General features: G+C 41.1%; 2 protein-coding genes across 2 annotated transcripts in view; one reads left to right on the forward strand and one right to left on the reverse strand.

The window, feature by feature from the left end:
• Positions 1-3,820, forward strand: part of sox10 (SRY-box transcription factor 10) — a 4,466-nt gene extending 646 nt beyond the window's left edge. The window contains exons 1-3 of the mRNA XM_061034235.1: positions 1-200; positions 1,102-1,370; positions 1,713-3,820. The exon at positions 1-200 is cut by the window's left edge and continues 646 nt beyond it. Coding sequence (XP_060890218.1) covers positions 1-200; positions 1,102-1,370; positions 1,713-2,485 — 1,242 coding nt within the window. The 3' untranslated portion in view covers positions 2,486-3,820. The remainder of the gene's footprint in view (positions 201-1,101; positions 1,371-1,712) is intronic.
• Positions 3,821-7,771: 3,951 nt separating this feature from the next.
• Positions 7,772-15,000, reverse strand: part of polr2f (RNA polymerase II, I and III subunit F) — a 16,283-nt gene continuing 9,054 nt past the window's right edge. Inside the window, exons 2-5 of the mRNA XM_061034236.1 lie at positions 10,098-10,167; positions 8,795-8,925; positions 8,206-8,277; positions 7,772-8,095 (exon numbers count right to left, since the gene is read on the reverse strand). Coding sequence (XP_060890219.1) covers positions 8,005-8,095; positions 8,206-8,277; positions 8,795-8,925; positions 10,098-10,167 — 364 coding nt within the window. The 3' untranslated portion in view covers positions 7,772-8,004. The remainder of the gene's footprint in view (positions 8,096-8,205; positions 8,278-8,794; positions 8,926-10,097; positions 10,168-15,000) is intronic.

Genomic DNA, 15,000 nt, shown 5'->3' on the forward strand with positions numbered 1-15,000 from the left:
AGCCAGGTGCTCAACTGCTACGACTGGACCCTCGTGCCCATGCCGGTGCGCGTCAACAGCGGGAACAAGAACAAGCCGCACGTGAAGAGACCCATGAACGCCTTCATGGTGTGGGCTCAGGCCGCCCGCAGGAAGCTGGCCGACCAACACCCACACCTGCACAACGCCGAGCTCAGCAAGACCCTGGGCAAGCTGTGGAGGTGAGAGAGACACTGTGTTGATGATGTTCAGACAGTAGGGGGCGCTCACTCTTTGCAGAGTAATAACGAGGACGCCGATGTAAACGGGTAACCGAGCGGCAGATAGAATACACAACGTTAACTCTTCCACTAATCCACTAGTTCACACATTCATATACATCTCCCTGTTAAAGCTCCTGTAAGGAACTTGGTTTGTGTTGATTTTGGCGCCCCCTGTGGTCAAATTAGTACATGCTGTCTCTTTGCTGATATTGTCCTATGAGACGGGAATTTGGTAGAATGCATTGTGGGTGCTTTCTGTGCTGCAGCGGGTCAAACATTAAAACATATATAAGAAGTCTTTCTTCTTGTGATTGGTCTGCTGCTCATGAAGAGGCATGAGTAGTAACTTCAGTCTGTTTCATAAACACACAGGAGCTTTAAAGAAAGACTTTCAACCTTTACTGCGTCTGATCACTCTGCCGTCTCTCTCCCACAAACACCTTGAAGTTTAAAACCTAGTTTCCCACAGATCACTCCCACCATTTACTGAGAAGAAGTCAGACAGGTTAAATTCATTAACCTTGTAGGGACTGAGGACTGATTCGATAAAGACTTGACCTTGGGCTCAGGCCTGATTGGTTAATTGGACCAGGAACAGATGAACAGGGAGGCTGAGGAAGGTCGGGGGGTTCTCATGCCAGGGAGCTCAGTCTCATGTTGCAGACAGGATGATTCTTCGACCTTTATGATTTCATTAATGACCAACTGTCAAACCCAGGCAGGCAGGGCCGTCAGTGCAGAAGAAAGTTTCAGAGTTTCTTGAGTCGTCTCTTTGAATAAATCAGCAGAAACAGTTAGATTGTAGTCTTTGAATTATCTTCTGTAATCCATCTGCCAACATGTCTTGTCTTTGTCCAAGGCTTCTGAACGAGAGCGACAAGCGTCCGTTCATCGAGGAGGCCGAGCGGCTGAGGAAGCAGCACAAGAAGGACTATCCGGACTACAAGTACCAACCGAGACGCCGCAAGAACGGGAAGCCCGGTTCTGGATCAGGGAGTGAGGCCGACGGCCATTCGGAGGGTGAGGTCAGCCACAGCCAATCCCACTACAAGGGCCTCCAACTGGAAGTGGCCCTGAGTGGGGGGGCTCGGTCCCCCCTGGCAGAGGGGCACCACCATCATGCTGCAGGTGGGCTGCAGGCTCCTCCCACTACCTCTCTGATTGATAACCTGTTTCAATACCCTGGCAACCAAAATAGAAGTCCTTGACAACCAATAATGGATCATTTCTAGTTTCAGTTCCTGTAGAGGAGTGAGGGTCTCTCCAGCTCTACCCTCTTGTCCAAACATTGCCCATGTATTTGTGCAAGGAACTTTTGGATTAATTCCTCTCCAATACAACTGTCTTAAGAATGAGATGTTGATTTTTTTAAGCTCCAGTACTTTTATTAAACTTATGGAGATTTCATTGTATAAAATCACGTGGTTTCAAAAAGTAAAACTCTAATTACATCTGGTTCCATCTCTGCAGGTCACAGCCCTCCCACGCCCCCCACCACACCAAAGACTGAGCCTCAGTCTGTGAAGGTAGGGGATGGTAAACGGGAGGTTTCGGGGAACATGGGTTCCCGAGGTGCGATGGGAGCGGAGGGCGGTTCCGGATCTGGAGGATCTGGGAAACCTCACATCGACTTTGGTAACGTGGACATCGGTGAGATGAGCCATGAGGTGATGGCCAACATGGAGCCATTCGATGTCAATGAGTTTGACCAGTACCTGCCCCCCAATGGACACCCGGGGCAGAGTGCCGGGGCAGGAGCAGCCGCCGCGGCATCTCCAGCCTCGTCATACACCTACGGCATCTCGTCAGCTCTGGCAGCGGCCAGCGGACACTCGGCAGCCTGGCTCTCTAAGCAGCAGCATCACAGCCACACCCCCCCTCTGAACTCAGACCCCTCCAAGGCTCAGATTAAGAGCGAGGTGGGAGGAGGAGCTGGTCACTTCTCAGAGGCTTCCTCAGCCGGTTCCCATGTGACCTACACCCCCCTCAGCCTCCCTCACTACAGCTCCGCCTTCCCCTCTCTGGCCTCCAGGGCTCAGTTTGCTGAATACGCGGACCACCAGACCTCAGGGTCTTATTATGCCCACTCCAGCCAGGCCACCGGCCTGTACTCTGCCTTCTCCTACATGGGACCCTCCCAGAGGCCCCTGTACTCCGCCATCACTGATGGGGCCAGCATCCCACAGTCCCACAGCCCCCCCCACTGGGAGCAGCCCGTCTACACAACACTGTCGCGGCCATGACAGACAACGAGACCGGCGGGCCCTGGTGCAGGTTCAGCCCCCATGTCAGACCCCAGGACCAGCTGCAGCGACATCAGTGTTGGTGGGATTGGTGGGTATGGTGGTCTGGGCCGGGGGGAGTGGGCCAGCACTGGGAGGGTAGGCTGGGGCGGCAGGAGGGAAGACACTCCGTGCTGCTCTCGCCCAGAGGCTGAAGGTCTGACCCAGCTCCAAGACGAGTTCGGATCAGGTTGGTTTTGAAGCGTGGTCGATGATTCGGGGCACAGAGAGTAGAATTCAGAGAATGTACTCCTTTGGTGGTCCAGGATAAAACCCCCTCCCACCTCCAGGACTGAACCTCTGGTGCTCCCAACACATGAAGTGTTCACAAGCGGTGTGGATCAGGTCCCTGAGTGTGTATTAGGGGAGGCTCATTGTGGACTCCTTCAGTCCCTAAGGGGGCGGTCAAGACAGGGACCTAGGACTGTCACCATACCCGGATTTATACTTCGATATGACTCTTAAAACCAAACGATATGGACCCAAAACCCAACAATCTACTGCAAACTGTCTGATTGTATTCCTTTGTGTAATGTTGAGACAGTTCTGTCTCGTGGTGTAGAATAAGTATTTTAAAATGTGGACGACCTCACAGCGACCAGGTTCCACGTGGAGGGTCGGACTGAGACGGAGCTAAAGTCCTCGTTCTTTCACATCTCAGGCAAGAATGACCTTCAGTCGAACACGGCAGTCGTTACTAAGAAGAATAAATCCAGTTTTCAGAGGCACGTGTGTTCACCTGAAACGCCTTTTCTACATAAAATGAACCCTGGTGGAAGAAAACGATGGCGAGGTTTCGCTAGATGTTTCATGTTTCTGAAGTTTCAGGAGAGTTTATACGACATGAAATTAAAAAGATGTTTTTATGATGAATAAAGATTTTAGCTTTTTATGAAACGACCAAAGTTTAGAGACCAAAACTCAGAGAAGAAAGGTCCAACTTCCTGACGATGTGTAGCCTTTACTTTGAACTGTCCTCGTTATTTTAATGAGACTCGTGTTGACTTTGATGGACCGCTGTCAAAACACTTTTTGTCCTTTTTACACGACACCACGGATACGTGTGGTCGTCTGTTGTATTTCATGTAAAGACGTGAAGACGAGTTCATATTCTCTCTGGTAGCAGAGTTCATGATATGAACTGTATTCTTACTGTTTTAACTCCAAATATCATCTCTACTGAAAGCTGCCTCTTCTTTCTTTTGTTTGAATAATGTTTTTAAAAAGTCTTAAATGTCTTTGGATTGAAGCAGAGAAGAATCTCCTGAAGCTTCTAACAGATCAAATTTAAACCCGGACTAAACACAAAACTACTGAGGGAAGAGCTGTAATTCCTCGAGTGGCCACTAGAGACTACAAAAATCTCAACTATACTGCAGAATTAAAGGAGCAATATGGAACGCTGACCCCCTAGTGTTTAAAATGGGTACTGCAGTCTAAACTCTAAACATTATAGAGAGCTGCTCTCATATCTGACAAACCGAGGGGCGTCCAAAACGGCCGTGTGGGGGCGTGTCTTAAAAGCGCCTACCTTCTCTGGTCCAAACAAATCCAGATCATTCAGGAGCAGAATCTAAAGTTAGAAGGAGGACATACTGACTGCTGCATTGTTGTCAGAGAAGCCAGCACTTCAACATGTTTCCTTAATGATCAGATAGTAAGATACCTTTATCATCTCACTCTCTACACAGCTCACTGACTGGACCTTTAAATGTTTACAGTCTGAAAAGTTAAAATGTGCCTTTCACTAAACAACAGCTGCAGCATAAGAAGAAGTAACAGTGTATTTAATGTTTAATCATGTCTGTGCCTTTGAATCTTTTTCTCTTCATATATTCATGTTTCTTTGTGTTCTTATGATATTCTGTATTTCTGACTTGTGACCCCTCGACCCCCCATGAACTGTATTTTATTAAAGCGTCTCATTCTCTAAGAAAGTGAAAATAAACTCATTTTAAGGTTTGCTTTGGTTTTATGTTAACACTGAGATATTCTGCATCCTGATTGGACACCGCTCTGTATGCATGCAGCACGCTTTGTTTAAATCTCCGTCTATATCATTAATCTGCAGGTCATTTAAAGGTTTACCTGTCATGGTGATACGATGTGATCTACGTCTTTATTTGGAGCTCTTCATCCTGAAGAACACTTGTGACTGTGTCTCTGATGACTAACTAATGTTAAATAAAGCTCTTTGATTTCTGCTGACACACGCCTTCATCCTTTCACTTTAAACGTCTCAGTCTGAGCAATAAGCTGAGAATCTATCTCAGTTTCCTAAAGAATCTTCAGACCATGCACTTCTCCTCCAGAACACTTTGAGGGTCAAAGCCTGAATTTACAGGAATATTTTTAGGACATAATGAACGGAGGAAGTGTTTTTATTTATGACAAGAAAAGAGAAAGAGTCATGTGATCAGAGTGAGGAGACGCTCACACTAACTCCTGAATGTTTCAGGAGGACTGCTCCAGATATTCTCCTGAGGTAAGGCGGGATGTAGAAAGAACGAGGTGGAAGTAGCATCAGACTCGTCCATAGGACTCTATGATGAGAATATGTGTCTTTGTATCAATGAATCTCAATCTGATCTAAAGAGTGGAGAAGAACATCCTGGAGAACAGGAAACATGCAGCAGCAGGTTGATTAGAGCACGGAGATGGTAGAGGTGGCGTGCAGACAGTCTATGGTCGTACAGCGAATAAAGGTCACCACCCCCTCCCACTGGCCCCTCCCACTGGCTCCAGGTGAATTCTCCTGATTATATCCTGCTGTGTTCTCACATCAGATCACTCTGACTTTCTGCAGAATAAATATGAGGAGGCTGGAGGAGAAACATTCAGATGTTTGTGTGATCACATGACGCTCCTCCTCCTCCTCCTATCAGGAGGTTTGAGGAGGGGTGAACATGAAGCTTTATTCTGAGTCCTGCTCAGGTTCAGAGTGTTCTCTCTGGTCTCCACACTCGTATGTTAACTTGTGTGTGACTCTCCACAACGTCCAGACGACCCTAACATGTAGCTCACTGAAGTGTCCAGTCCTGAACCTGTCCCTGCAGGGCTCCTGATTGGTTGTGAGTGGTTCTGTGCGTGTGTGTGTTTCACCGTGTGTGTGGCAGGTTAAACCGGATTCCTAATTCCATCTTTTTAATCGGCTGTGTGATACTTTGGAAAGACAAAGAGGGCCATTGTAGGGGAAAAGGGGGGGGGGGACAATAACGGAGTATTACCCATAATCGCCTGGCCTGCAGCTCCACCACGACACAAAGAGACTCTCATACTCTCTGTGCACAGACACCCCTCTCCCCCCCCCCCCCCCCCCCCAACTCTATTTCAGGCCTGAGCTGTGATGACTCTGAAACATTCCCACCGTTAAGAGTGAACCACCTGAGAGGGTCGGGAGTGTCAGACTGAAGAACAGGTAGAAGAGGAACAAACAACAGACACCTGTTGGTTACCATGGCAACAAGACTCATTAAAGACCTGGACACTTAATGTCAGGAAAACTCCTGCACACAGTCGATTTAGTCCTCGCTCTCTCTCGCTGCAGCTCGTGGTTAAAAGTTTACCTCTAACATGGGATGACCTCTAACACGGTCTACAAGGTCAAAATGTCTCCAGGTAGGTCAGGTACCCTCGAAAACAGGAAATGATGAATATCTGGAGTCTAGGACTTCTGTTTGTGTTGCTATGGTAACAAACCGATATAAACATCGTTTATCGAAGTTTGAAACTCTGCTACAGAAGATAAAGAGGAAGGTCAGAAGATACGGATCAGCTGATTGGAGGACAACCTGACGGTGGCCTCGCTGTGGCGGGTGCTGCTGATGGTCACATGGACCCTGCCCCCCCCACCATGAAAAGAGAGCAGCAGCCCCCCGAGGCGCTGTCCTCTCCAGTCAAAAGACTCTCTGATGAAGTTGAGTTTTTTTCAGATGTAATCACGTCACTGCGGTTCCACACATTTAGATTCCAGCTCAGACTGGATCCTCTTCCATAACGTCTCAGAGAGAAACAGGACGACAGTCTGAGAAGGTGTCACAGTTCGGTTCTACTGCAGAGAGTTAGAAGTAGTTAAAAGAGCTTCATCTGTTTAAAAGCAGGAGAGCAAAGAGACCAATACCTGAGCTGTCGGGGTACCAGAAGTTTACACTGTCATGAGATAGAGGTAAAAACTGAACGATATTGATGCCTGTTTGATACCAGGACGGAAAAAACTGAAATCCTAAACACCGGTCATTTCTTGTTTCTAAAGTTCCAGACAAACTCCTGCACACCGACTAAAATGCACAAACTGAAAATGTTGCCGAGCGTGCAGTTTACCTTCAGTTTGTGATCGATTCTTTCCTCTCCTGCACACCTGACTCATGTTTTTAAAGTTTCAGGACTTTCTGATCCTAACGAGCGTAAAAGGTCCAGTCAGTGAGCTGTGTAGAGAGTGAGATGATAAAGGTATCTTACTATCTGATCATTAAGGAAACATGTTGAAGTGCTGGCTTCTCTAACAACAACGCAGCAGCCAGTATGTCCTCCTTCTAACTTTAGATTCTGCTCCTGAATGCTCTGGATTTGTTTGGACCAGAGAAGGTAGGCGCTTTTAAGGTGACCCCCCCCCCACACGGCCGTTTTGGACGCCCCTCGGTTTGCCAGATATGAGAGCAGTTATCAGGTCAACAGGTGTTGCAGCGATGGAAGCGGGCAAGAGAAGTGGTTCAGATAGAAGTGATTGTACCCGACCTAAAAAGCCTCTGCATGTTTCTAATAAGCTCCACGAGCAGAAACGTGCTCAAACTAGGATCAATATTGGAGATGCTTTTGAAAAATGGAGAGAGGTTAGAACACAGAAAGGTTTACAGACCCATGCAGAGCTGGATAAACACTGAAGCTTCAGAGTCCACCACATGGTGACCTGTGTGAGCATGGACTCTAGAAGGGGGGGGGGGGGGGGGACAGCTCTCTATGATGTTTAGAATTTAGACTGCAGTACCCATTTTAAACACTAGGGGGCAGAGTTACATACTGCTCCTTTAAAATAAAGCAGATTGCATCGTTTTAAAACACGATTAAAAAGTATCTAATAGTTTAAAGACTTTGAAGGTTTGGATTATTTGGAGCAAGGTCGTCTCAGTTTGTTATTGTGAGCCTGAACGTTCTTCAGTTTACCTGTGTGTCTCTCTCAGGTGTGAGCAGCTCGTTGTTTAATAACAGCGTGTGACGGCGGCCGACGTACGATGAATAAATCAGACAAAGTCATTTATACAAAAGAGTTTATTCATCATAATAGAAACTTCTTTCTCCTCTCAAAGAAACACAACACAGGATTCTTTCTATAAAACAAGTAGTTACAGCTCCCCCTTGTGGCTCTGAGTGATATTACAGCAGTGGTGTGTTTTAGAGTCTGTTGGGTCTCATGGAGTCCCTCATGGAGGTCTGTGTGAACAGGGGAGTTCTGTGTCTCTGACTTGATTCCATCCATGTGGAGTTTAGTCAGTGATGATGAGCTCATCACAGCCCCAGTCCTCATAACTCCCATCAGGGAGGTACCTGCGGATGATGATGGGGATCTTTCTGCTCCTGGAGGAGGAAACAAAAAGAAATGATAGGCTTTACCTTCTCCTGCAATAAGGACAGTGAGTTCATGTTTAAAGAAAGGTTAAAGAGATGATATGATGTGTTTCACTTACTTCAGCTCTTTCATTGCTATCTGCAGCGGGTCTGTTTCTCCCTCCAGCTCCACCATGACAGGAGCACACATCCTGTTGGAAACAAGCAACAGCTCAATCATGTTCTGTTTTATATCCAATCAAGACACTGAACAGCCTGTTTGTTATCTTTAGTGGGCGGGATCATTGTAACAGTGCCCTCACAGGTGAGGCGGCTACAGCTCGTCCAGAACGCATCACACCCGTTCTTCAAACGCTGCTCTGGTTCCCCGGGTCCCAGAGGGTCGGATTATATAATCCTTTTACTGGTTCACTCAGTCACTTAAAGGTCTCGGCCTAAATACCTCCTCACACTGCATGAGACCCCCCAGACCCCCTCAGCCCCCCCCAGACCCCCTCAGCCCCCCCAGACCCCCTCAGACCCCCTCAGCCCCCCCCAGACCCCCTCAGACCCCTTCAGTGTGCATAGGCCTCCACAGGAATTGAATATGAGAACAGGAGGGTCTTCTTCAGGTCGGGTTCTGTTAGACCTGAATGAATAATGAAGCGTTGATTCTGTCCTCACTCGTCCGTGACCTTCAGATAAAAGAAGAAAAGAGGAAACACTCACGCTATCTGGAGAGCTCGCGTGCCGAGGACTCGGGCTCTCTCGTATTTGGTCATGTACGGTGTTGTGATCCTCTTCTGGTTCGCCTGCGAGCCTTCACCTGCGGGGAGGATCTGAACGTTCTCCTGGTCCTCCTGCTCGCCACAAAGCGTGTCAAACATCACACAGGTTTATACCACACCTCATTACATCATCACACACCTCATTACATCATCACATCATCACACACCTCATTACATCATCACACACATTATTACATCATCACACACCTCATTACATCATCACACACCTCATTACCTCATCACATCATCACACACCTCATTACATCATCACACACCTCATTACATCATCACACACATTATTACATCATCACACACCTCATTACATCATCACACACCTCATTACATCATCACATCATCACACACCTCATTACATCATCACACACCTCATTACATCATCACACACCTCATTACATCATCACACACCTCATTACATCATCACACACCTCATTACATCATCACATCATCACACACCTCATTACATCATCAGACACATTATTACATCATCACACACCTCATTACATCATCACATCATCACACACCTCATTACATCATCAGACACATTATTACATCATCACACACCTCATTACATCATCACACACCTCATTACATCATCACACACATTAATACATCATCACACACCTCATTACATCATCACACACATTAATACATCATCACACACATTATTACATCACACACATTATTACATCATCACACACCTCATTACATCATCACACACATTATTACATCACACACATTATTACATCATCACACACCTCATTACATCATCACACACATTATTACATCACACACATTATTACATCATCACACACCTCATTACATCACACACATTATTACATCATCACACACCTCATTACATCACACACATTATTACATCATCACACACCTCATTACATCATCACACACATTAATACATCATCACACACCTCATTACATCATCAGACACATTATTACATCATCACACACATTAATACATCATCACACACATTATTACATCATCACACACCTCATTACATCATCACACACATTAATACATCATCACACACCTCATTACATCATCACACACCTCATTACATCATCACACACATTAATACACTCCTTTAAACACATCATTACATCATGACAGCTGGATATTTATCATCTCAATCTGCTGTTTGGAGTTATTAGTGAAACTTATTTAAATGTTGAATAAAGAACAGAAACAAAACATTTAACATCAAACTTACGTCTTCTGCGTTTTCCAGATCATCTAATCCTTCATCCTCCTCGCCATCATCAAAGTCTCCATCATCAAAGCTTCAAACACACAAACACACACATTAAATCAAAAAACACACACACATTAAATCAACAAACACACACACACACACACACACACACACACACACACACATTAAATCAACAAACACACACACATTAAATCAACAATCACACACACACATTAAATCAAAAAACACACACATTAAATCAACAAACACACACACACACATTAAATCAACAAACACACACACACACACACACACACACACACACACACACATTAAATCAACAAACACACACACATTAAATCAACAATCACACACACACACACATTAAATCAACAATCACACAAACACACACATTAAATCAACAATCACACACACACACATTAAATCAACAATCACACACACAGACACATTAAATCAACAATCACACACACACACACACATTAAATCAACAATCACACAGATTAAATCAACAATCACACACACAGACACATTAAATCAACAATCACACACATTAAATCAACAATCACACACATTAAATCAACAAACACACACACAAACACACACATTAAATCAACAATCACACACACATTAAATCAACAAACACACACACACATTAAATCAACAATCACACACATTAAATCAACAAACACACACACAAACACACATTAAATCAACAATCACACACACACATTAAATCAACAATCACACACACAGACACATTAAATCAACAATCACACACACACACATTAAATCAACAATCACACACAGACACACATTAAATCAACAAACACACAAACATTAAATCAACAAACAAACAAACATTAAATCAACAAACACACAAACACACATTAAATCAACAATCACACACACATTAAATCAACAATCACACACACACACACATTAAATCAACAAACACACACAAACACATTAAATCAACAATCACACAAACACATTAAATCAACAATCACAAAAACACACACATTAAATCAACAAACACACACACAAACACACATTAAATCAACAATCACACAAACACATTAAATCAACAATCACACAAACACACACATTAAATCAACAATCACACAAACATTAAATCAACAAACACACACACACACACACACACACACATTAAATCAACAAACACAAACACACACATTAAATCAACAAACACAAACACACACATTAAATCAACAAACACAATCACACACATTAAATCAACAAACACAAACACACATTAAATCAACAAACACAAACACACATTAAATCAACAAACACACAAACACACATTAAATCAACAAACACAAACACACATTAAATCAACAAACACAAACACACATTAAATCAACAAACACAAACACACATTAAATCAACAAACACACACACATTAAATCAACAAACACACAAACATTAAATCAACAAACACACACACATTAAATCAACAAACACACAAACACACATTAAATCAACAAACACACAAACATTAAATCAACAAACACAAACACACATTAAATCAACAATCACACAAACATTAAATCAACAAACACACACACACACACACACACACACACACACATTAAATCAACAAACACAAACACACACATTAAATCAACAAACACACACACATTAAATCAACAAACACACAAACATTAAATCAACAAACACACACATATTAAATCAACAAACACACACACACATTAAATCAACAAACACACACATAAACATTAAATCAACAAACACACACATTAAATCAACAAACACACACACACATTAAATCAACAAACACACACACAAACATTAAATCAACAAACACACACACAAACATTAAATCAACAAACACACACACACATTAAATCAACAAACACAAACACACACATTAAATCAACAAACACAATCACACACATTAAATCAACAAACACACAAACACATTAAATCAACAAACACACACACATTAAATCAACAAACACACATTAAATCAACAAACACAAACACACACATTAAATCAACAAACACACACACACATTAAATCAACAAACACACAAACATTAAATCAACAAACACACACGCACACACACATTAAATCAACAAACACACACACAAACATTAAATCAACAAACACAATCACACACATTAAATCAACAAACACACAAACACACATTAAATCAACAAACACACACACACACACATTAAATCAACAAACACACACACACACATTAAATCAACAAACACACAAACACACACATTAAATCAACAAACACACACACACACACACATTAAATCAACAAACACACACATTAAATCAACAAACACACAAACATTAAATCAACAATCACACAAACATTAAATCAACAATCACACAAACATTAAATCAACAATCACACACACATTGAATCATTAAATCAACAATCACAAACATTAAATCAACAAACACACAAACATTAAATCAACAAACACACACACACACACATTAAATCAACAAACACACAAACATTAAATCAACAAACACACAAACATTAAATCAACAATCACACACACACATTAAATCATTAAATCAACAATCACAAACATTAAATCAACAAACACACACACATTAAATCAACAAACACACACACACACACATTAAATCAACAATCACACAAACATTAAATCAACAAACACACATTAAATCAACAAACACAAACACACACATTAAATCAACAAAGACACACACACATTAAATCAACAAACACACAAACATTAAATCAACAAACACACACGCACACACATTAAATCAACAAACACACAAACAAACATTAAATCAACAAACACAATCACACACATTAAATCAACAAACACACAAACACATTAAATCAACAAACACACAAACATTAAATCAACAAACACACATTAAATCAACAAACACAAACACACACATTAAATCAACAAACACACACACACATTAAATCAACAAACACACAAACATTAAATCAACAAACACACACGCACACACATTAAATCAACAAACACACAAACATTAAATCAACAAACACACAAACATTAAATCAACAATCACACACACACATTAAATCATTAAATCAACAATCACAAACATTAAATCAACAAACACACACACATTAAATCAACAAACACACACACACACATTAAATCAACAATCACACAAACATTAAATCAACAAACACACATTAAATCAACAAACACAAACACACACATTAAATCAACAAACACACACACACATTAAATCAACAAACACACAAACATTAAATCAACAAACACACACGCACACACATTAAATCAACAAACACACACACAAACATTAAATCAACAAACACAATCACACACATTAAATCAACAAACACACAAACACATTAAATCAACAAACACACAAACATTAAATCAACAAACACACATTAAATCAACAAACACAAACACACACATTAAATCAACAAACACACACACACATTAAATCAACAAACACACAAACATTAAATCAACAAACACACACGCACACACATTAAATCAACAAACACACACACAAACATTAAATCAACAAACACAATCACACACATTAAATCAACAAACACACAAACACACACATTAAATCAACAAACACACACACACACACACACATTAAATCAACAAACACACACACACATTAAATCAACAAACACACAAACACACACATTAAATCAACAAACACACACACACACACACATTAAATCAACAAACACACACATTAAATCAACAAACACACACACACACATTAAATCAACAAACACACAAACATTAAATCAACAATCACACAAACATTAAATCAACAATCACACAAACATTAAATCAACAATCACACACACATTAAATCATTAAATCAACAATCACAAACATTAAATAAACAAACACACACACACACATTAAATCAACAAACACACAAACACACACATTAAATCAACAAACACACACACACACATTAAATCAACAAACACACAAACATTAAATCAACAATCACACAAACATTAAATCAACAATCACACAAACATTAAATCAACAATCACACACACACACATTAAATCATTAAATCAACAATCACAAACATTAAATCAACAAACACACACACACATTAAATCAACAAACACACACACACACACACACACATTAAATCAACAATCACACAAACATTAAATCAACAAACACACACACACATCAAATCATTAAATCAACAATCACACACACATTAAATCAACAAACACACACACATTAAATCATTAAATCAACAAACACAAACATTAAATCAACAATCACACAAACATTAAATCAACAAACACACATTAAATCATTAAATCAACAAACACACACACACATTAAATCATTAAATCAACAAACACACACATTAAATCAACAAACACACAAACATTAACTCAACAATCACACAAACATTAAATCAACAAACACACACACACTTTAAATCAACAAACACACACACACATTAAATCAACAAACACACACACATTAAATCATTAAATCAACAAACACACAAACATTAAATCAACAAACACACACATTAAATCAACAATCACACAAACATTAAATCAACAAACACACATACACACACATTAAATCATTAAATCAACAAACACACACACATTAAATCATTAAATCAACAAACACACATTAAATCAACAATCACGCAAACATTAAATCAACAAACACACACACACACATTAAATCATTAAATCAACAAACACACACACACACACACACATTAAATCATTAAATCAACAAACACACACACACACACATTAAATCATTAAATCAACAAACACACACATTAAATCAACAATCACACAAACATTAAATCAACAAACACGCA

The sequence above is a fragment of the Labrus mixtus genome, unplaced genomic scaffold, assembly GCF_963584025.1.
Source record: "Labrus mixtus unplaced genomic scaffold, fLabMix1.1 SCAFFOLD_158, whole genome shotgun sequence".
NCBI lineage: Eukaryota > Metazoa > Chordata > Actinopteri > Labriformes > Labridae > Labrus > Labrus mixtus.